At 44.4% G+C, this 23,276-nt stretch overlaps 1 protein-coding gene and 1 non-coding gene across 2 annotated transcripts in view; one reads left to right on the forward strand and one right to left on the reverse strand.

The window, feature by feature from the left end:
- The window catches only part of MYO1E (myosin IE), a 215,583-nt gene that overhangs the window by 170,900 nt on the left and 21,407 nt on the right, over positions 1-23,276 (forward strand). The window contains exons 20-26 of the mRNA XM_045449577.1: positions 749-863; positions 1,070-1,239; positions 1,323-1,468; positions 16,395-16,541; positions 17,439-17,596; positions 20,253-20,345; positions 23,074-23,275. Coding sequence (XP_045305533.1) covers positions 749-863; positions 1,070-1,239; positions 1,323-1,468; positions 16,395-16,541; positions 17,439-17,596; positions 20,253-20,345; positions 23,074-23,275 — 1,031 coding nt within the window. The remainder of the gene's footprint in view (positions 1-748; positions 864-1,069; positions 1,240-1,322; positions 1,469-16,394; positions 16,542-17,438; positions 17,597-20,252; positions 20,346-23,073; position 23,276) is intronic.
- Positions 7,851-7,957, reverse strand: LOC123584507. Its single transcript, XR_006705475.1, has one exon. It is a non-coding gene; the product is annotated as a U6 spliceosomal RNA (small nuclear RNA).

Raw genomic sequence — 23,276 nt, forward strand, 5'->3', positions numbered from 1 at the left:
GGAAACTCTGTGAAGAGGCTGCGTGCAACACTAAACGGTGGCTTCCTCCAGTTCATTTCATCTAGCATCTAGCATCCCCTTTGGATCAAGGCAGAAAACTAGGGGATGAACGTGGAACCACCCATTTGATTCGCAGAGATTATGATGATGAGCAAGGCAGAGCACACATTATCAAGGCCTGACTAACAACCAGATACAGCTGTTTTCTGTTATGTGTTCGGTTACATGAAGAAAACAGAGATAAAGATGTTATAGTGATTACAGGGCCACCTGGGTTAAGCCTCCACCTCTTGATTTCGGCTTAGGTCATGGTTCGTGGGTTCCAGCCCTGAATCAGGTTCTGGGCTAACAGCATGGAGCCTGCTTGGGATTCATTCTCTCTCTCTCTCTCTCTCTCTCTCTCTCTCTCTCTCTCTCTCCCCCTCCCTCCCTTCCTTCCTCCCTCTCTCTCTCTCCCTCCCTCTCTCTCTCTCTCTCTCTCTCTCCCCCCTCTCTCTCTCTCTCTCTTTCTCTCTCTCTCTCCCTCTCTGCCCCTCCGCCCCCTCAAAATAAATAAACTCAAAAAAAATATTTAAAGACATTATTGTAATTACAAACAATATGCCCTAGTAATCATTTTTTCACTTTTGTTCATGAGTCAGAGAAACTGCTCCCCATGTTATGTCCTTGACTAAACTGGGTGTCCCCCCGCAAAAGTGATGCTGAGGTCTTATGAATTGGCTCACATTTTCCCTCTGTACATTCACAGCTATTTCTTCTAGAAGAAATGAGAGAGAGAAAGTATGATGGATATGCTCGAGTGATACAGAAATCATGGAGGAAATTTGTGGCCCGGAAGAAATACGTCCAAATGAGAGAAGAAGGTATTCTAGTCATTTTGTTTCATGCATTTAACAAAGCTCCAGAATGATTTTGAGCTCAAAGTTCCAAGTTCGCTTTCCTTTGCCTATAATGTCACATGTTAAAATCTTGCATTCATTTTGAGTTTTTCTGTGTATTTCCACACGATGTTCCTCCTCTTTCTGGGGCCCTGGCCCTTCCCTCTTCTCTGGCCTTTGGGGAACTGCAGCCTCAGACCTCCTGTTGAACAAGAAAGAGAGAAGGAGAAACAGTATTAACAGGAACTTCATCGGGGATTACATCGGGATGGACGAACACCCGGAACTCCAGCAGTTTGTGGGCAAGAGGGAGAAGATCGACTTTGCAGACACAGTGACCAAGTACGACAGAAGGTTCAAGGTACACACTGACCGCTGCCCATTGTGGGGAAAGTGGCCGTTTTGACATGTCCGCCCACCTTCTTAAAGCACCTCTCCTTACAGGGTGTAAAGCGAGACTTGATTCTTACTCCAAAGTGCTTATACTTAATCGGACGAGAGAAGGTGAAACAGGGCCCGGACAAAGGCCTGGTGAAGGAAGTGCTGAAGCGGAGAATTGAGATGGAGAGAATCTTGTCCGTGTCCCTCAGGTGAGCGGCGAGGGTGTGAGGCGAGGCTGCCTGGTCCTCCTCATCTTTGCCTCTCTGCCGTTCCAAACAGCCGGGAGAAAGGCCTGGCCGGGAGCCCCCGTTGTCAAAATCCTGGTGAAGAGAACTCAGTTTCCTCTTCTTCCCTGAGAAGACCCGACCTTCATTGGTCTCAGGAATGAGATTCCAAGAAGTGGCCTTCTGGTCAGCTCCACTAGTCAAGGGGAACCCAGATCCTTTCTTCCCACAAAATGTAAGAGAAAAACCTGGTATCCAAAACAGAGGATAAATGCTTTTACTGAAGTGGGGCCAAGGGACCAGAGTCCCATCCTGAAGCCCACCTCACCCACCTCGAAGACCTGACCCATTTCACCAGCAAAGGCCCAGGCAGCCTGGAGTCATTGCTCAATGCCCCCTTCAACTCCCAAGTTCACAGGCAGAGGCCCCGGCTTTCTTTTGGCAGAGGGGCTTGTACGTGTAAGGAGACTTGTTTTAAATCCTGCCCTGCTCGGAATTCCCCAAGTTCCCTCTGATGAGAGGAAATCCTCCCAGTCACAGAAAGCTAAGAAAAGAGGGAGAAAGGCCCCTTTGAGCTCAGTGGCTTCCCCCTTGAGTGGCATCCCTGGGCCCTTCTGAGGAGACCGCTGCTTCTGTAGGGGCAAGGCTACGGGCTGCCATTGCATTGACAGTCTTGATGTCCTGGTGGTCTATGAACATGTCTTCCTGGAATCGGGATACCTCTAAACTCTTACTCCACACGGAGGACAAAACGGCTGCTCTCAGGAAGAAGCCGGGGTTTTGTGTGCTCAGGCATCCTATCTACCCGGCTGGAAATCCTGGCTCCAGTGTGATAATCCAAAACAGATTTCAAGTTGTGTCCATTCTTGCCTGTGTCACGGTGGTTTCTGATTCTCTCTGTTCCCAGTTTTCCTGATAAAGGGCCAGGTGGTGCTGTGAGGTCAAGGGTTTAAAACATCGCAGCTCAGGATGTGGGGGAAACTTGTAAGCAGAGGAGTCCATCAGCAGCCTTTCTGGCAAACCCCACCTCAGGTGGGTCTCAGTGCTGTGGATTTCAAGCAAGAGTTGCAGGCACTGTCCGGTTTCCAGAAGATCTTCCTGAGCATTCACCTCACCAGCTGGGCCACAGCCTGAGCTGGGCAGCCTGCCGGCCACACTTCCTGGCGAGCTGGGCGCTGAGGCTGCCCTTGTTGTTCCAAGGAACCCAACAGGAAGCTTCTTTTTTTCCTTACATGGGGAAAAGCCACACCTGGGCTAAGCAGGGTTCACCTAAACCTGCTGTTTTCTCTTGACAGGGGCAGTGGCTGAATGCCAGGGAATCATAGCTCTGGGCACATGTGCTCATTACTCTGAGAGTGATTATTATTCTTCCTGTTGTTATTGCCAGGCCTGTGTCTTCAGCCTTCAGACCACTCAGGCAGTGCTTGATCATAAATAATCATATGTCTCCATTTATATAAGGCACTTTGACACCATCCTTTTTGTCTAGGCCTTGAGGTTTATCAAGGTGTGGGATATCCCCCCTCAAATGTTTTCCTTCTGTTTTGTCTTGTCTCACAGCCTCTGGGGCTGCAGTGTCTCATGCTAAAACCAACTTCTGCTGCTGCTTCCTCATGGTCTGGACATGTGCTCCCTTATGGCCTTTCCTTGTTAGAGGATGTAATGAAATGAGGTGCTTAGCCCAAAAGTTGTTCTGGCTCCGGGGAGAGAAAAGAGTCTGAGTCATTGTAACTTGTGATCTGTTTATGTTGCATTCACTGAGCCTCACCCTCACCAAGATTCATACTGTTCGCTCATTTCCTTCAACTACTGGGTTAGGCCAGTAATCTGAGTGAGGAATGCCACCACATGGGTGATGGTATGTGCAGAATCAAAACCAGGGTAGAAATGGATTGTGGTACCAGACCACCAGACGTGTGCATGTGTGTGTGTGTGTGTGTGTGTGTGTGTGTGTGTGTGTGTGTTCTCAAAATATTTCAACACTGGTATAGAGAAGGATTTTAACAGATGTCTTGCACTTCAGGGAAAAAGTTGTATTGTGTGTATGTTTGCTGAACACTGTGAGGCTTAGTGTTTGACTCTGGCTGCAGTGACTGCCCCACGGTTTCTTCTAGTTAAGACCATCACCGTGCCCATAAACTTGGTCTTCTGGACCACCTCTAACTCTTATAACCACCGGGAAAGCAGAATGGGCTCGTAGCTCCCAAGCAAACCAACCAACCATGCAAAAACAACTATGCAACAGTTGGGGAAATGAGAGCATGACCAAATATTTGATATGAAGGATTTAGTGTTCATCTCCTTAGGTGTGATCTCGGTATTGTGGTTATTTTGGTCCAAGAGGCTTTGTCTGGGACTCCTGGCAGGCTCAGTTGGTAGAGCATGGGACTCTTGATCTCCGGGTCATGAGTTCAAGCCCCATGTTGGATGTAAAGGCTACTTAAAAATAAAATCTTAAAAGAAAATTTTAGGGGTGCCTGGGTGGCTCAGTCAGTTAAGCGTCTGACTTTGGCTCAAGTCATGATCTTATGGTTCGTGGGTTCAAGCCCCTCATCGTGCTCTGGGCTGACAACTCAGAGCCTGGAGCCTTCTTTGGATTCCGTGTCTCCCTCTCTCTCTGACCCTCCCCCGCTCACCATCTGTCTCTCTCTCTCTCAAAAATTAAAAAACATTTTAAAAAAATTTAAAGACTAGGAAAGAAAATTTAAGCTAAAGAAAAACATATAGGCCAGTCCCAATAGCTCAGGTGTAAGAGCCTGTGTTCTTTGCTTTCCCCTTGTAGGTAATGAGATTGGTACCATCAAATCTCATAATTGGGGCTCTGTCTGATAAGGTTTTTATTTTTTTTAAATTTATTTATTGTTTAATTTATATTTAAGTTAGTTAGCATATGGTGCAACAGTGATTCAGGAGTAGATTCCTTAATGCCCCTTGCCCATTGAGACTATCCCCCCTCCCACAACCCACCCAGCAACCCTCTGTTTGTTCTCTATATTTAAGTCTTTTATGTTTTGTCCCCCTCCCTGTTTTTATATTATTTTTGCTTCCCTTCCTTTAGGTTTATCTGTTTTGTATCTTAAAGTGCTCATATGAGTGAAGTTGTAGGATTATCTTTTCTCTGACTAATTTCGCTTAGCATAATACTCTCTAGTTCCATCCATGTAGTTGCAAATGGCAAGATTTCATTATTTGTCATTGTCAAGTAATACTCGATCGTATATACATACCACATCTTCCTTAACCATTCCTCTGTCGATGGACATTTGGACTCTTTCCATACTTTGTTGTCAGTAGTGCTGCTGTAGGGGCGCCTGGGTGGCGCAGTCGGTTAAGCGTCCGACTTCAGCCAGGTCACGATCTCGCGGTCCGTGAGTTCGAGCCCCGCGTCGGCCTCTGGGCTGATGGCTCAGAGCCTGGAGCCTGTTTCCGATTCTGTGTCTCCCTCTCTCTCTGCCCCTCCCCCGTTCATGCTCTGTCTCTCTCTGTCCCAAAAATAAATAAACGTTGAAAAAAAAAAAAAAGTAGTGCTGCTGTAAACATTGGGGTGCATGTGCCCCTTTGAAACAACATACCTATATCCCTTGTATAAATACCTCCTAGTGCAATTGCTGGGTTGTAGGGTGGTTCTATTTTTAATTTTTCAAGGAAACTTCATACTGTTTTCCAGAGTGGCTACACCAGTTTGCATTCCCATCAGCAGTGCAAAAGAGATCCTCTTTCTCCACATCCTCACCAACATCTGTTGTTGCCTGAGTTGTTACTGTTAGCCATTCTGACAGGTGTGAGGTGGTATCTCATTGTGGTTTTGATTTGTATTTCCCTGATGGTGAGTGATGTTGAGCATTTTTTTGTGCGTCTGTTCACCATCTGGATGTCTTCTTGGACAAATATCTGTTCGTGTCTTTTGTACATTTTGTCACTGGGTTATTTGTTTTTTGGGTGTTGAGTTTGATAAGTTCTCTATAGATTTTGGATACTAACCCTTTATCTGATATGTCATTTGCAAATATCTTCTCTCACTCTGTTGGTTGCCTTTTAGTTTTGCTGATTGTTTCCTTCGCTGTGCAGAAGCTTTTTATTTTGATGAGGTCCCATAGTTCATTTTTGCTTTTGTTTCCCTTGCCTCCAGAGATGAGTTGAGTAAGAAGTTGCTGCAGCCAAGATCAAAGAGGTTTTTGCCTGCTTTCTCCTCGAGGATTTTGATGGCTTCCTGTCTTACGTTTAGGTCTTTCATCCATTTTGAGTTTATTTTTGTGTATGGTAAGAAAGTGGTGCAGGTTCATTTTTCTGCATGTCGCTGTCCAGTTTTCCAGCACCACGTGCTGAAGAGACTGTCTTTATTCCATTGGATATTCTTTCCTGCTTTGTCAAAGATTAGTTGGCCATACGTTTGTGAGTCCATTTCTGGGTTCTCTATTCTGTTCCATTGATCTGAGTGTCTGTTCTTGTGCCAGTGCCGTACTGTCTCGATGATTACAGCTTTGTAGTATAGCTTGAAGTCTGGGATTATGATGCCTCCTGCTTTTGTTTTCTTTTTCAAGATTGCTTTGGCTATTCGAGGTCTTTTCTGGTTCCATACAAATTTTAGGATTGTTTGTTCTAGCTCTGTGAAGAATGCTGGTGTTATTTTGATAGGTACTGCATTGACTATGTAGATTGCTTTGGGTAGTATTAACATTTTAACAGTATTTGTTCTTCCTATCCAGGAGCATGGAATATTTGTCCATTTTTTGTCTGTGTGTCTTCTTCAATTTCTCTCATAAGCTTTCTATAGTTTTCAGTGTTTAGGTTTTTCACCTCTTTGGTTATGTTTATTCCTAGGTATTTTAAAGTTTTTGGTGCAATTGTAAATGGGATTGATTCCTTGATTTCTCTTTCTGTTGCTTCATTATTGGTGCATAGGAATACAACTGATCCTGTGCATTGGTTTTATATCCTGACACTTTGCTGAATTCATGGATAAGTTCTAGCAGTTTTTTTGGTGGAATCTTTTGGGTTTTCCATATAGAGTATCGTGTCATCTGCAAAGAGTGAAAGTTTGACCTCCTTGTGGCCGATTTGGATGCCTTTTATTCCTTTGTGTTGTTTGACTGCAGAGGCTAAGACTTCCAATACTATGTTGAATAACAGTGGCGAGAGTGGACATGCCTGTCGTGTTCCTGACCTTAGGGGGAAAAGCTCTCAGGTTTTCCCCATTGAGGATGATATTAGCAGTGGGTCTTTGATATATGGCTTTTATGATCTTGAGGTGTGATCCTTCTATCCCTACTTTCTTGAGAGTTTTTATCAAGAAAGGGTGCTGTACTTTGTCAAATGCTTTCTCTGCATCTATTGAGAGGATCATGTGGTTCTTGTCCTTTGTTTTATTGATGTGATGCATCACATTGATTGTTTTGTGGATATTGAACCTGCCCTGGATCCCAGCTATAAATCCCACTTGGTTGTGGTGAATAATTCTTTGTGGAAGAAGAATTACTCGTGGATCTGGTTGGCTTGCATCTTGTGGAAGATTTTTGTATCCATGTTCATCAGGGAAATTGATCTATAGTTCTCCTTTTTAGTGTAGTCTTTGGTTTTGGAATCAAGGTAATGCTGGCTTCAAAGAAAGAGTTTTTAAGTTTGCCTTCCATTTCTATTTTTTGGAACAGCTTCAAGAGAATAGTGTGAACTCTTCTTTAAATGTTTGGTAGAATTCCCCTGGAAAGCCATCCAGCCCTGGACTCTTGTTTTTTTGGGAGAATTTTGATTTCTTTACTGGTTATGGGTCTGTTCAGATTTTCTACTTCTTCCTGTTTCGGTTTTGGTAGTTTATATTTTTCTAGGAATGTGTCCATTTCTTCCAGATTGTCCATTTTATTGGCACATAATTGCTCATAATATTCTCTTATTGTTTGTATTTCGGCAGTGTTGGTTGTGATCTCTCCTCTCTCATTCTTGATTTTATTTATTTGGGTCTTTTCTTTTTTGTTTTTATCAAACTGGCTAGGGGTTTATCAATTTTGTTAATTCTTTCAAAGAACCAGCTGGTTTCATTGATCTGTTCTGCTGTTTTATTTGTCTGTTTTTGTCTTTGTGTTTTTGTTTCGATCACATTGATTTCTGCTCTAATCGTTGTTATCCTGTCTTCTGCTGGTTTGGGGTTTTATTTGCTGTTCTTTTTCCAGCTCTTTGAGGTGTGAGGTTAGGTTGTGTATCTGAGGCCTTTCTTCCTTCTTTAGGAAGGCCTACATTGCTATATACTTCTATGACTGCCTCTGCTGCATGCCACAAGTTTTGGGTTGTGGTGTTATTTTCATTGCCCTCATGTACTTTTTAATTTTCTCTTTAATTTCTTGGTTAGCCTATTCTTTTTTTTTTTTTTTTTTTTTTTAATATGGGACACTTCATGAATTTGTGTGTCATCCTTGTGCAGGGGCCATGCTAATCTTCTCTGTATCATTCCAGTTTTAGTATATGTGCTGCTGAAGTGAGCACCCCATGCATTCTTTAGTGGGATGTTCTTTAGTCCCCAAGTATTTGTTATCTTTCCAAATTTTCTCTTGTGGTTGATTGCGAGTTTCATAGCGTTGTGGCCTGAAAATATGCACAGTATGATCTCAGTCTTTTTGTACTTGCTGAGGGCTGATATGTGTCCCACTATGAGATCTGTAATGGAGAATGTTCCATGGGCACTGAAGAAGAATGTGTATTCTGCTGCTTTAGGATAAAATGTTCTGAATATATCTGTTAAGTCCATCCTGTCCAATGTGTCACTCAAAGCCATTGCTTCCATGTTGATTTTCTGTTTAGATGATCTGCCCATTGTTGTAAGTGGGATGTTGAAGTTCCCTACTATTACGGTATTATTATCAATGAATTTCTTTTTGTTTGTGATTAATTGATTTATATATTTGGGTTCCTCAACATTTGGAGCATAAATGTTTACAATTGTTAGGTCTTCTTCATGAATAGACCCCTTAATTATGATATAATGCCCTTCTTCATCTCTTACTATAGTCTTTATTTAAAACAAAAATTTTTTTAACATTTATTTATTTTTGAGAGATAGAGAGCAGGGGAGGGGCAGAGAGAGAGGGAGACACAAAATATGAAGGAGGCCCCATGCTCTGGGCTGTTAGCACAGAGCCCGAAGTGGGGCTCGAACCCACGAACTGTGAGATCATGATCTGAGCTGAAGTTGGATGCCCAACTGACTGAGCCACCCAGGCTCCCCTAAGTCCATTTTAAAATCTAGATCATCTGATATAAATATTGCTACTCCAGCTCTCTTTTGTTGACCATTAGCATGATAGATGGTTCTCCATCCCCTTATTTTCAATCTGAGGCTGTCTTTAGGTCTAAAATGGGTCTCTTGTTAACAGCATATAGATGGATCTTGTTTTCTTATCCCTTCTGTTACCCTATGTCTTTTTTTTTTTTTTTTAATTTTTTTTTTCAACGTTTATTCATTTTTGGGACAGAGAGAGACAGAGCATGAACGGGGGAGGGGCAGAGAGAGAGGGAGACACAGAATCGGAAACAGGCTCCAGGCTCTGAGCCATCAGCCCAGAGCCTGATGCGGGGCTCGAACTCCCGGACCGCGAGATTGTGACCTGGCTGAAGTCGGACGCCTAACCGACTGCGCCACCCAGGCGCCCCTACCCTATGTCTTTTGAATGGAGCGTTGAGTCCATTGACATTTAGAGTGAGTACTGAAAGATAGGAATTTATTGCCATTATGTTGCTAATAAATTGGAGAGTTGGAATTTCTGGTAGTGTTCTCTGGTTCTTTGTTGCTTTTGGTCTTTTTGTTTCTGTTTTTGTTTTTGTTGTTTCATCTCTTCTCCCTTCAGAGAGTCCCCCTTAAAATTTCTTGGAGGGCTGGTTTAGTGGTCACGAACTACTTTAATTTTTGTTTGTCTGGGAAACTTTTTATCTCTTCTATTTTGAATGACAGCCTTGCTGGATGAAGAATTCTTGGCTGCATATTTTTCCGATTCAGCACATTGAATATATCCTGCCACTCCCTTCTGGTCTGCCAAGTTTCTGTGGATAGGTCTGCTGCAAACCTGATCTGTCTTCCCTTGTAGGTTAAGGACTTTTTTTCCCTTGCTGCTTTCATGATTCTTTCCTTGCCTGAGTATTTTGTGAATTTGACTATGTTATGCCTTGTTGCTGGTCGGTTTTTGTTAATTGTAATGGCAGTCCTCTGTGCTTCCTAGATTTCGATGTCTGTGTCTTTCCCCAGGTTAGGAACGATTTCTGCTATGATTTGTTCACATAAATTTTCTACCCCTTTTTTTCTCTCTTCATCTTCTGGGACCCCTATCTTTCTCATGTTATTCCTTTTTAATGAGTCACTGAGTTCTCTAATTTTTATTTTGTGCTCTTTTGCCTTAGTTTCCCTCTTTTTTTCTGCTTCAGTATTCTCCCTAAGTTTGCTCTGCCTCATCCATTCTTGCTGCCGTGGCATCCATTCTTGCTACAGTGGCACCCATTCAAGATAGCAGCTCAGTTATAGCATTTTTTATTTCGTCCTCCCTAGCTTTTACTTCTTTTATCTCCGCAGAAAGGGATTCTGATGTATTTTCAACCCCATCTAGTATTCTTATTATCATGATTCTAAATTCTGGTTCAGACATCTTGTTTGTATCTGTGATTAAGTCCTCAGCTGTCATTTCTTTCTGTTCTTTCTTTTGGGGTGAATTCCTTCATTTTGTCATTTTTGAGGAAGAAAAGGAATTAATAAAGTAAGAAAAATTAAAATTAAAAATTAAAAAATAAAAACAACACAAAGAAATCAAATAAAGGATGCTAGATCCTAGGTATGTTTTGGTCTGGTTGTTGAAAGAAGCTTGATAGATTAGAGAAAAAAGGGAAAGATAAGAAAAGAAAAAAAAGGAAAACCTTTGAAAATTTGAAAAAATGAATACAATAAAACAGAATAGAATGAAATGATGGAAGTAAGATAGAATTTTAAGAATTTATAAAAGAGTAAAAAAAACTAGTAGAAAAAATTGAAAAGTCTTTTTAAAAAAAATGGAAAATAAAAGATTTTTTTCTCTTTCTGTATTCAAGAATAAGAAAAGAAGGGGCGCCTGGGTGGCGCAGTCGGTTAAGCGTCCGACTTCAGCCAGGTCACGATCTCGCGGTCCGTGAGTTCGAGCCCCGCGTCGGGCTCTGGGCTGATGGCTCAGAGCCTGGAGCCTGTTTCCGATTCTGTGTCTCCCTCTCTCTCTGACCCTCCCCCGTTCATGCTCTGTCTCTCTCTGTCCCAAAAATAAATAAACGTCGAAAAAAAAAAATTTAAATAAAAAAAAATAAATAAATAAATAAAAATAAAAAATAAAAAAAAAAGAATAAGAAAAGAAAAAAAAATTGAATAAAAGGACCAGCGAACAGAATGGAGTATGATTGAAATTACATCTGGTTTCTCATAGAAGTCAAGCTATGAAGCACTTTATAGTCCGTAAACTAAGCAGGCAGAGAGACTTGTGTTTGTCAAGAGTGCTGTTGGCCCAGTTGGGCAGGGCTTAGTGTAACAGCTATGTCCTCCATAGATGGCACTGCTTAGCTTACTGGGGTGGATTGCTGTGGATGGCACTCGTAGGCATGTATGTGCATATGCGGGAGGGGTGAAAATGGCATCACCCTGCTACCCACTCTCTAGTATTTGAACTCTGTGGTCTCCACGACTGGCAATCAAGCACCCTTGCTTTTTCTCTGGCTTCCATCCACTCCCCACTTCTACACTGTCTGTAACCAAGCTGCCAGGCGGCACCTGCCTCCTGAGTTTTATCTCAAATAGGGCTTTTTCCCAGCCCCTCACTTCTGAGGGACTTCAGCTTTGGCCCGCTCACACCTTCTGGAGGAGGGTCTCACCAAGCAATGGCCAGGTGCCAGCTCGCCCCCAGGAATGTTCATGAGACCGCACTGCTGATGGTGCCCAGAGACTGTGGCATGTTTATGTGACCATGAACAAAAAGTTCATGCGATCTTGTACCAGCAGCAGAGTTTCAAGGTTTATGGAAAATCACAACACACATCTGGCTCCGGGCTTCACCCTCAATGTCCTTATTCCAGCACTAGTAAATGTGGTTGTTCTCCGGAGTCTGCTGGGACCTTTGCCTGTGGGGATGCCACACAGCCTCTACCAGGTGTCCTCCCAGCAGGGGAACTGCTTCTCCCCATGTGGCCCAAGAACCTCTTGGACCCCACTCTGCTACTGGGGATTCGCCCTTCCCACCAGAGCACCACTAGGTATTGAGCTGCGGAGTTGCAGACTCTGTGCTCCCCCTGTTTATAGAGTCTTAATGGAATTTAAACCCTCTGCTTTCTCCTTTCTTCCTTTTTTGTTCAGTCCCTGTGGCTGTTTCTGCTTTTCCACTTTGTCTGCAGCTGCTTTTGGTGGTGGTGGGGGTGCTTTTCCCATACTCTCTCCCCATCTCCGTCCTCTCTCCACAAGCAAAAACAACTCCCTGACCCCCGCAGCTTCTCTCTCCCCCAGTTCACCTCTTCACGCTGCGTACCTGCTGAGTTCTGTGGTTCAGGTTGTGCAGATTGTTGTGTTAATCCTCAAATCATTTTTCTAGGTGTGCAGGATGGGTTAGTGTTAATCTGGCTACATTTCAGCCACGAGAGACGCAAAAAAAAACCTTCATGCTGTTCCGCCATCTTGGCCCCTCCTCTGATGAGGCTTCTCATAGTCCTTGTCATTTTAATAGCTGATCACCAGAGGCCCAAGACTGAAAACTACGTGGCTCCCTGTCTGGTTCAGTAGATTTTCCAAAATGACTATGTGTTGGGAAGATCAACCTGAAAGAGGGCTTTAGGGAGATGCTCCAGTTTCTCTTGTTGCAACATTCTTGCCTAGAGTGTTGCATTGCCTAATTGGCTAAACCTGTCAATAAGAACAGCCTGCTTTACCACTGCGCAGCTGACCCAAAACATTACTGAAATCTTGACTTGATGTAACCTTTGAGATTTGGGAACCTGGACGTTGTCAGCATTTTTGGACTGAACCCCTACCTTCTGTTCAGCTCTGGAATTTGGAGGTGAATGCGAACATAGTCACTGCCTCAAGGAGCTCCCTGTCATTCTGGAAGGGAAGCAAATACCTGAGTAGGCCTTCCATATAACCTGCCATACAGGTTATAAGTGTTAGGAGATGTTACACAGGATACTCCTGGGATACAAAAGACACCATGAGCCTTCTCACTGGGGGTCTGTGAAGCTTTGCTAGGAGACACTTGTTTAGGTTTGACACAGCCTGTGTCTGCACTACAGGGAAATCAGGTTGCCCCAAAACTGGTGCCACTGGTTTCTCTGTATGGTGGAATTCTGGAGGAGGTTTATTTTCTTCTCCTTCTTCACTTTATTTTTGAAAGAGAGAGAAAGAGACGGAGAGCATGTGTGCAAGCAAGCAAAGGAGAGGCAAAGAGAGAGGAGATAGAGACTCCCGAGCAGGTTGTGTGCTGACAGCAGAGAGCCTGATGCAGGGCTTGAACTCATGAGCCATGAGAGCATGACCTGAGCCAGACACTTAACCGACTGAGCCACCCAGGCACCCAGGTTTATTTTCTTCTTTAATTATTTCTGTACTTTCCAGTTTGCTAAAAGGAGTACATATAAAGGTTTAAATAAAGGCAGGGCTGGCCTAGGAAATAGCCTTTTCAGCATAAGGGCGGGGGGAACCTCCTTTAAGTCTTTACTCAGTGTTTTGTAACGAACATTTTTTTGTGAAAGAGATACTGGTTAAGGGAGTGAAACAAGATTTTCTAGTATTGTCAGCAACATAACAATAAGCCACAAAGATGAGATAAAAAGCAAATAGAGAGCCAAAGCAGGGACTAGGAAAGGATCTTTCAGCACAGGGGACTACATCAAACATCTGTAAGGAATTGCAGCGTGAGCATATGAATAAGACAGGGGTGAGGTCCAAAGATAAGTCTGAATTTTTAGAATAAATACATGTAAAAGCTTTGTTTTTAGACCCTGGAGCGTGGGCTGAGGAGAGGCGAATGAACTTAAAACTCTGGCCTGAGGATGTTTTCACTGACTCCCATGCCTGGGTCACCCGAGGGAGGGGTTTCTGAATTTGAGGGCTAAAGTCAAAGTGTCCAAACACTTGTTCTCATTTCCAGACTCCTGCTGATAATTGGCCCTGAAGTTTTGGCCTGCTTGCTTTTTTCTTTATGGTAATGAAACTCCTAAGCGCATTAAACTACTCAAGGTTACTTGCGATGGGCTCATTTAGCCCAGTTGAATTAGCACTGTCCCGCCGAAAAGTACAGCCAGGCAAACAGACGCATCCAGACATGCCCAAGAGTGCTCTGCATCAAGCAGAGTTTTGTTTCTCACCCCACACACCAAAAAGTGGGGCTTCTTGTTTTACTCTTTGCCTATTGCATCCACTCCCTTCCTCACGCAACAGTCTTCTTACCCCTGGGCTAGGATGCTAGGATGCTTGGGGTTTTTTTTTTCATTAATTCCAAATGATGTTTACATAAGTGCCTTTGTGTGGAGTTCTGCATTGCCATAATTGAATTGATCATGACAATTCTAGACTTTTCATCTGCCTGAAGACAGGAAGATGATAGTGGCTTTGTAGCTAGACCGTCTGTGGTACATTCTCAGACTTTACGAAAGGATTCCATTTCCTCATTTAGAAAAGTAGAGATTTAGAAATAGTAGAGATTGTGAGCTGCCCTGCAATACCTATTTTCTCCTTTACATAGGAATGGCTGACAGCCTCCCGTAAGACTGCATTTCCCAGGCTTCCTTGCAGCTAGGTGTAACCATGTGACGTAGTGCTGGCCCATGGGGTGTGAGCAGAAGTGACTTGTACAACTTCCCAGTCCTACCTGTAAAAGGAAAGTGTAAATGCCTAGCCCCCAGGCACTGTAGAATGGTCATGTTGGTCCTGAATTGCTTTTGCAAATGCTTTTGACGAGCAAGAGACAAAAATGCAATCTTGTTTAAACCGCCAGTTGCCACAGTCTTCATCACGACAGAAAAACCTATATCCCAACTGTAACAAGAGTATAAAGGAAACTAGTTGTGATGTAGGAAAGTTTGAAAACAAAGGCTTGAGGTAGTAATAATGAGCAAGTGTTCCACCTAAATGGCCATTATGTGTTCAAAAATGCCTGTAAAGTATTCTGACTTCACATCCAAGAAGAACTCTTCTGAATACTCATCCTCATTAAACAGGCTTTGAAGGGCCAAGCTCCCTCTCAGTGTGCTGTTGTCTTGTTGCTTCTAGTTTACTCATCTCTCCCCTGTGGTTTGTGCATGCTGCCATCCTGTGCCTTTAAATTACAGGTGGGTGGTGGGCCTACCTTAGATCTCTCCTCTCCTATACATTACCAAGCTCCTTTCATGTAGGAAGACTAAGGGGCTAAGGTTTCTGGAAGAGGCTATGGCTAAAGCTACTGACTTAATCAGGCACAGGTCATTAGCTTCCTTCTGTGCCCAAAGAGAGAAGGTTCCTGACAAGCCACCAAGGCTCTGACTGCCCGAAGAAGTCAGAAGGCTCAGACTGCCTCTGGTCTACCCCGACCTCATCATATTCATGGGACTGCCCAGAAATACCATGGGGGTTGCAGTTTAAATGGATCAGAGTCTACATGGAAGAAGAATGCTTAATCTCAAAGCTTCTCTATGCCCTAGTTCTTTCTCCATACTCACCTTCCCGTCTGGGTTTGTAATCTATTGGTGCAGCAGTACCTGGGGTCCCGAGAGCAGGCCCCTGTGTGATACAGCTCAGCTCTGGTTTCTAAAAAAAAACAAAAAAAAAACAAAAAACAAAAAACAAAAAAACATGTTGTTGGCATTTCCTGCACTTGGAGAGATTAAAATGTTATTGTGGTCAGTTCATTGAAACAGGTTTGCTTTGTTTTTAATACCTGGAAAAACACTATCCCTGATGAAATGTCATTCTTTAGAGGGGTGTCTTAGATAGTTTAATGGTGGTCCGGTGGAGGTCTTTGTAAGTGTGTACATTATGGAACCTGTGGGGTTGGTGGCCTCCTTCAACTGAGCTATACCTCTAACAACTGGAGTATAAAAGGTCTTAATTATATGGGTGTTGTAATTTCCATGAAGTCTAGCTGGGTTTGGAGATGGAACTGAGTCTAATCAATCCTCTCTACCAGTAAGCATTTTCCCCAGAACTGGGTTTGCCTCAGCCTCTTCCAGTCTTCCTGCAGCATCTCATGTTTTCTCCCTCCTGGCCTGAGTTTGCCCACAGCCCTACCCGATACAAACACGCAGTTTCCGCAGAGGTGTGTTCTCTCCCTGTCCCACGAAATTCATTAGCTTGAAGTTGATGCTTGTTCTTGCTTGCTGTTGGTCCACCTGTCTTGTGTATCTGTGTTTCGTGTGTTTGTGCCTTCAGCAGCTCTTGGCACACAGTTTAAGCAGAGCACCCAATACCCAAAGACCCGTAATAAGTGCTTACAAAGCCCAGGGTGTTGGCCTCCCTTTTGGTAACTGAGCTACAATTCTTCAAGTTAGGATTTATTACAATAGCTACAACCATATTGTAAATTATACTAACTTGGCACTTATGTGGAATTGTTCACTTTCAGCCACATTCTATTCATAACAGTTGGGATTTTTATGATCCTAAGAACGTAGAAGTTGAATTTGAAAGTGGTTTTTTCTTTTTTAATACAGACTAAATTGTCCTTAAATTCCGGATTTTGAAAATCATGTGGGAGATTTATTTTGATGATACTTTTGGTGGGTTATAAGCTTCCTTCGAAAGCAGATTGCAGCAATTTTGTTCTGTAATTTGTAGCTGTTGTGTTTTGTGTTGAAGATTATCACTTATAGAAAGACTGTAGAAACCTAATGCTCTCTTACAGAATTTTTTTAAGGGAATAAACAGACGTGCAACTTTCATTAAGTCTTTCCAATCTCTTTGCAGCACCATGCAGGATGACATTTTCATTCTTCATGAGCAAGAGTATGACAGTCTGCTTGAGTCTGTCTTCAAAACTGAATTCTTAAGCCTCTTAGCAAAGCGTTATGAGGAAAAAACCCAGAAGCAACTACCTCTGAAATTTAGCAATACGTAAGTGGGGATCTGGGGCCCAAAATTGTGAGTAAAAATTGATCTCCCTGCTGCAGTCAAGGCTGAGAAGAGAAGACGCTTGTAGGGTGGAGCAGGGGGTTTGACCGGCTTCAGTGGCTTCAGAAAAGCCCAGCCCTGTGTGCCTCCATTTCCCCCAGAGAGTCCTAGGGCCTACAGAAGACAGTCCTGTTGGATGTTACAGACCTTGAAAGACCACTTTGGCATTTTTGTGAAGTAATATGGACAGCTACTTAAAATTAGGATTTTTCTGCCTTATGACATGAGAAAATGTAAGTTAAAAAAAAAAAGCAGACTATGGAATTGTGTTATGTAAGCCCATAGGCAGTATGAAAAATAAAAACTGGCTGGGCATTTTAGAGTTGTGGATGAATTTCCCATCTATTTGGGTTTTGGTTGCTAGTGTTGAATGAAATTTCATTAAATAATAACCACCTTCCGTGCCGGGGAGACATGGGCTATCTTGAGTCTAGCATCTCTCAGTTCTCCACAAACAGACCGAGGGAAATCAGAGAGGCACAGTGACACCCCACAATAGTGTGGCCTGGAGAGTGTCCCTTCCCTTTCGTCCGCTCGGCAGGCCCACCTGAGTTCACCTGATGGAGTGACATTGGTACCTATAATGGGGTACCTCCCTCACCAACTGGTTTCTCACAGATGCTTGCTGGGCCCCAGATACTTCTGCCTCCGGTCGGGGCTTAGCACGCCGCTGTCCCACACCCATGTACGTCCGTTGTCCGCGTTCGAGGGCCCCGGGCCGGCTCAGATGACCTGGGTTTGCCTAGTTTTACAGGATGCTTGCCCAGCAGCAGAAAACTCCCTGTTGGGGTCTGCGAGCACCATTTTCTCACGTGTTACTAACAAATATCCTCGTCACAGGCTTGAACTCAAGTTGAAAAAGGAAAACTGGGGTCCCTGGAGTGCAGGGGGCTCCCGGCAAGTGCAGTTCCACCAAGGCTTCGGTGACCTGGCCATCCTCAAGCCCAGTAACAAAGTGCTGCAGGTCAGCATCGGACCAGGCCTGCCCAAGAACTCCCGTAAGTGTGCACGGGGCCCATGGCAGGACCACCACCTGGCCCTCCCTCACCCTGCCCGGGGCCAGACTTGCTTCCTACGAGATGCTCACGGGGCTCTGTGAGGCAGAGAACCAGTACATTTACTGCTTCCTGGGGCTGGGGTTTACTTGACATTGAAGCATTTCCAACTAAACCAACATCGAGGCAAATGAGCAGGTTAAACCTTTCTGGATAATTTCGCACTTAGGTATAGCAATCCTGGCATTACAAATACTGTGTTTAAAATAAATCAGGGGAGCCTGGGTGGCTTAGTCAGTTGAGCGTCCAACTTCAGCTCAAGGTCATGATCTCATGGTCTGTGAGTTCGAGTCCCATGTCGGGCTCTGTGCTGACAGCTCGGAGCCTGGAGCCTGCCTCAGATTCTGTGTCTCCCTCTCTCTCTGCCCCTCTGTCACTCCTGCTCTCTCTCTCAAAAATAAATAAACATTTAAAAAAATTTTTTAAATAAAATAAATCAGCTTGTTAGCTTCACATGTCCAGCCCATTCCAGTCAGATCTTGTCAACAGTACAAACATTACCTTTTCTGGCAGTTAGAAGAAATTGACGACGTTTTACCAGCCCTTAGCCGGGTTTCACTGTATTACTGTGCATCAGAGCTAATGGCTCTCCTCCTTTCACCATAGAACCAGCACTTACCTGGAAAACCCCTCCTGCCACCGCACTGCACTAACTCCTTCACCAACCTTTGATTCTTTTTCTATTTATTAGCAATGTTTGTAATGTACAGCATAGAGTAATCATGTATGCTATGCTTTCATCTACTGTAGATATCTTTATAGAATTTTCTCCATGCGTACAACAAATGGATGCCAGGTATAAAGGAGGCCTTTGTGAAATCTGTCTACAAAGGTACACGCTGGCATGTGCTGTAAGTCACTAATACAATATAGACAAATAGCCACGCAGAACATGTTGGTGTGTCTGTATCAGTTGGTACTTACAGAAAACAGACATCAGTTCTTTTGGGTTTTGTTTTAATTTTTCTCTTTTTTTTTTTAAGTTTATTTATTTTGAGAGAGAGGGAGGGAGAGCACACGAGGGGCAGAGAGAGAGGAAGAGAGAGAATACCAAGCAGGCTCCACACTTTGAGCGCAGGGCCCAACATGGGGCTTAACCTCATGAACCATAAGAGCATGACCTGAGCTGAAACCAAGAGTTGGATGCTTAACCAGTTAAGCCACCCAGGCGCCCCCAGACAGCAGTTTTTGAAGACGCTTTTAAATACACGGATTCTTGGGATGCCTGGGTGGCTTAGTCAGTTAAGTGTCTGACTTTGGCTCAGGTCATGATTTCGTGATTCATGGGTTTAAGCCCTGCGTCAGGCTCCGTGCTGATAGCTTGGAGCCTGGAGCCTGCTTAAGATTCTGTGTCTCCTTGGCGCCTGGGTGGCTCAGTCGGTTGGATGACCGACTTCGGCTCAGGCCATGATCTCACGGTCTGTGGGTTCCAGCCCCGTGTCGGACTCTGTGCTGGCAGCTCGGAGCCTGTAGCCTGCTTCGGATTCTGTGTCTCCCTCTCTCTCTCTGCCCCTCCCCTGCTCAAGCTCTGTCTCTGTCTCTCTCAAAAATAAACAAACATTTAAAACATTAAAAAAAAAAAAAGATTCTGTGTCTCCCCACTCTGGTCTCCTGCCAGTACCTCCTCCTGGCCAAACCCAACTGGAATGCAGAGGCCTCTTGGCCCAGGTAAAGCAGTCCTTTGGGCTCAGAGCCTGGCAAAGAAGAGCAACAGATAACCAGCGGGTGGTGAACAGTGTTCAGTAGGCCCCGAAGTGGAACGTCCCCTAATCAGGAGGGAAGGAATCTAGGTACTGAGAGGGAAACCCTCACCAGGCCGCTTCCCCTTGTCCCCGGACCTCAGGACCTCCTTCATTTTGTGTTATTCGTGCCTTCTCACCTCCCATCCTTCTCAGTTCCTCAGCCCTTCTCTTTGCAAGAAATTCCCTCTGCATCCCTCTTCTGGTTTAATCCTGCCTTCCTTCGTGTCCTACTGGAGACCTATCTATTGGTTTCCTTTGTAATACATGTCTCTGCAGAGATGCCATCTCCTCTGCCCGGCAGTGTTCCTGCCGCCCCAGGCCCAGTTCTGACCCACAGTGGGGTTCCACGGACCACCAGTTCATTTTCTAACTCCTCACGTCTGTGTCAGAAGTACAAGTCTTCTACCCTCTGTGGTCTCTGTTTTCATCGGAAGGCTCTTGACCCTACACTGATGTACAGTGAGCGCTGAGATGTGCTTCTTGCCAGTGACCGTGACGGGCAGCACTCACGGGTTCATTCCGTGCTGTGTTCAGACCACGAGTGCAAACGTTAAAATGTCCCACCCGTCTCTTTTGAAAGCCCACAGAAATAGAAACACTTTTGTAAGACTGTAAAGCCATTGTCTCTAACATTTCAACACCATGGGTCCATCGACATGTCCTCCGGCCCCTCCTGTCCCCTAGCTCCTAAGACAGTACTTCCCTCAACTGTCCCTTCTCTATGCAGGCTCCTTGCATATCTGGCTGGAACCTGGATTCCACACTTCTCGAAAGTTTTCCATAAGCAAGAAACCATCAGAAGCCATAAAACCAACCAGTGGTACTGATTTTGACTTTGTCTTGTTTGTTTGTTTCAGGCCCTACCAGAAGGAACACAATTCAAAACAAAGGTTATTCCGGTGGGACGCACAATGCCAACTACCCAATGAGAGCCGCCCCTCCCCCTCCAGGTAAATCCAGCATGTGCCCGAGACCAGGACCACTCACCTGGACCCATCATTTGTAAAAAGTATCTGGGAAGAAACCCATTAGCAGATAAATGCGCACATATTACCCAGCCACGAGCCATTGCAGTGCCAGATGCACTCCCGCCAGCGTAATGGCCCTGCTTGTGACCCCAAAATGCAGGAAAAGCATGAGCTCGTGAGACTGAGCTGAGGCTGAGTTAACGATCTGGATTTCATTACCTAGCAATATTACTCCCAAAGGGAAGACTTCTTACCTCAGTAAAAGAAAAAGGAGTTCCTTGCCCATGGCAACCAGGATGTCGTCAGCTTTTCAGTTGGGAGGATGTGGCCTTTGTGGGGCTAGGAGTTCGCTGGCGATAACCCCTCCACCAGCACTCTGTTCCTGCCAAGTATCACGATGATATTTTGCAACTAGTTAAGAGCTTCATGAATAAGTGGAAAATTTTTATTTTCAGTCAGATAGGCTCTTTATTCCAAAAAACAAAGGAATATCTAAAAGAATTACAAAATTGATACAAAAAAATTTTTTTTAAACCTTAAGTTTCATATTTCTCATGTTTTATGATAAAAATACAGCACGCAGGTCAATAAAATCCAAACCTGAGTCAATGCAAGACTCTTTGCCTGGAAAAATCCATTTAGTGTTTTAAGAGCACTCTCAAAATGCACAAGATGTTTTTCCCTCACTCACAAAATTCAGTTAATAAAGAGCTGTCCCCAGAATATTGGGTGTTCGTAAGTTCAGGAGTCTGGGTCTGAAACGGTCACCTTAGGACCACACTTAAATCATCCCAGACAAGGAAATAGCAGTGTCTGAAGTAAGCAGGGAAAAGCATTTCTTTTATCTCCTGCTCTGCAATCTCGAAGCTATATGCTAAAATATGGACACCCGTGCCTAGCAGTAAAAAACTAATTCAGATCTCTTTGGGAGTCCCCATGCTTTCTGCCCAGCTCTCTTTCCTCCCCTCTGCCTTTACCCTTGAAGAAAATCCAAGCATAAAGGAACCTAAGAGAACCACTATAGTAATGTGTTACTACTTACGTGCTGGCGCACCACCCCCCCCCCCCCCCCCCCCGCCCCGTCCCTGTGCAGAGTCCTGGCCAGACCACCTGGAAAGTTCATTTGCCTCAGCTTAGGTTGGCCAAAGTTGCCTCAGACCAAATACCCGACCTTGAGCTCGGCTCCCAACCCCTCTACATGACCGTTTTCGTGAATAAAATGAGGCAGTTGGACCTGAATTCCTTTTATCAGCCTTTCTCACACTATCTGTGGTGAAGGAACAAGGTTGGGGTTTTTTTCTTTCTTAATTTCTTTTTTGTTTTGTTTTGTTTTGTTTTTATGTTGAGAGAGAGAAAGATGAGCAAGGGAGGGGCAGAGAGCGAGAGAGAATCTCAAGCAGGCTCTGCACTGCCAGTGTGGGGCCCGACACGGTGTTTGAACCCACGAACTGCGATTTCATGACCCAAGCTGAAGTTGGATGCCTAACCAACTGAGCCACCTGGGTGCCCCTTAATTTCTTTCCTTCTTTCTTTCTCAGCCTATCACAAACCATACTTTATTGTAACATATAATAAAAATGAGTAGAAGAATGGAATTTTAAAAGCATTCAAAATAGAAGCCAAAATTTCTTACTGGATTCAAAAGACATGAAATAGGTCTATGAAGCTGCTGTGAACGCTTCTAGGTGCTTATTCCTAATTTCTGAACTTATCGAGGGTGAATGGGTCACGCGCAGCATGGAGCAGCCCATCTGTGAACCCTCCCCCCGCCTTTAATTTCATAGCCCTACAGCACGTCCTGCTCTGGTTTGCCCCTCTCCTTGGCAACCACCAAGCTCCTTGTTTCTTTAATGAAGAAACTGACACACTGAAAGGTCATATGTCTTGTTCAAGGTCAACAGAGCTAACCTAGGCAGAGCCCAATCTGACCTGCTGGTCTCTCTTATAAACTGACAGTCATCCCACCTGTACCAAAGAGTTCTTTTCTTAATTCATTTGGAAGAGGTTTTATAGTAGGTTTACCAAAATGGGCCTGGGGAAGTCTTGTTCTTCATTCTTGCCCAGATCTGTCAGTGGGAGAAGAGGTAAGGGAGAAGAAGAGATCACACATACAATGGAAAGATAATGCCCCTTTTGGCCAAGGCCTGTGGTTTGGAGCCCATCACCATATTCCATTACTTAACAGATGATGTGATCTTGACTAGGAACAGTTGTTTGGCTACGAGAGTTTGCCCTATCTGGATTGATCCAACCAGTGGCCACATTTCCCTGCCTGTGTACAGTGCTCCCTCTACCTCCCACAGGGGACTCCTGCAGAGGACACCCAAGACTGACCCCTTGAAAATGGACGTCCAACTGTTTAAACAGCTGCCTGCCAGCCCTCTTGAATCATAGCCTCATAATTTTTCTTAGATCTAAGAATGTGCCTGCCAACTCATTGCAAGCTTACCTTTCCTTGCATGTGGGCTTTGAAAGCCTGAATGAACATCTGGTGATTCTGCTACCCAATTCAACAAGCATGTGTGAGTGTCTGCTATGTTCCAGGCACTTGCTAGGCAGCTGACATATTTGCAGTCACGTCCTCTGTATTTTCAGATGGGAAAACTGAGGCCTGGCGAAGCTAAGTGACTTGCTCTTGGCTAATCGATGGAGAGCCTTTAAGCAGATCAGAAGATGTAAGCTTTGTTTTCTCCCGTTTTTCTCTCCCTAGGTTACCATCAGAACGGAGTCATCAAAAACCAATTTGTGCCACATCCCCACGCTCCTGGAAACCAGAGGTTAAATCAGAAAAGTCTGTACACCTCCATGGCCCGTCCACCCTTGCCACGGCAGCAGTCCACCGGCTCAGACCGAGTGTCACAGACGCCGGAGAGCTTGGATTTCCTTAAGGTCCCAGATCAGGGTGCTGCCGGG

This window comes from Leopardus geoffroyi, chromosome B3, assembly GCF_018350155.1.
Source record: "Leopardus geoffroyi isolate Oge1 chromosome B3, O.geoffroyi_Oge1_pat1.0, whole genome shotgun sequence".
Classification (NCBI taxonomy): Eukaryota; Metazoa; Chordata; class Mammalia; order Carnivora; family Felidae; genus Leopardus; species Leopardus geoffroyi.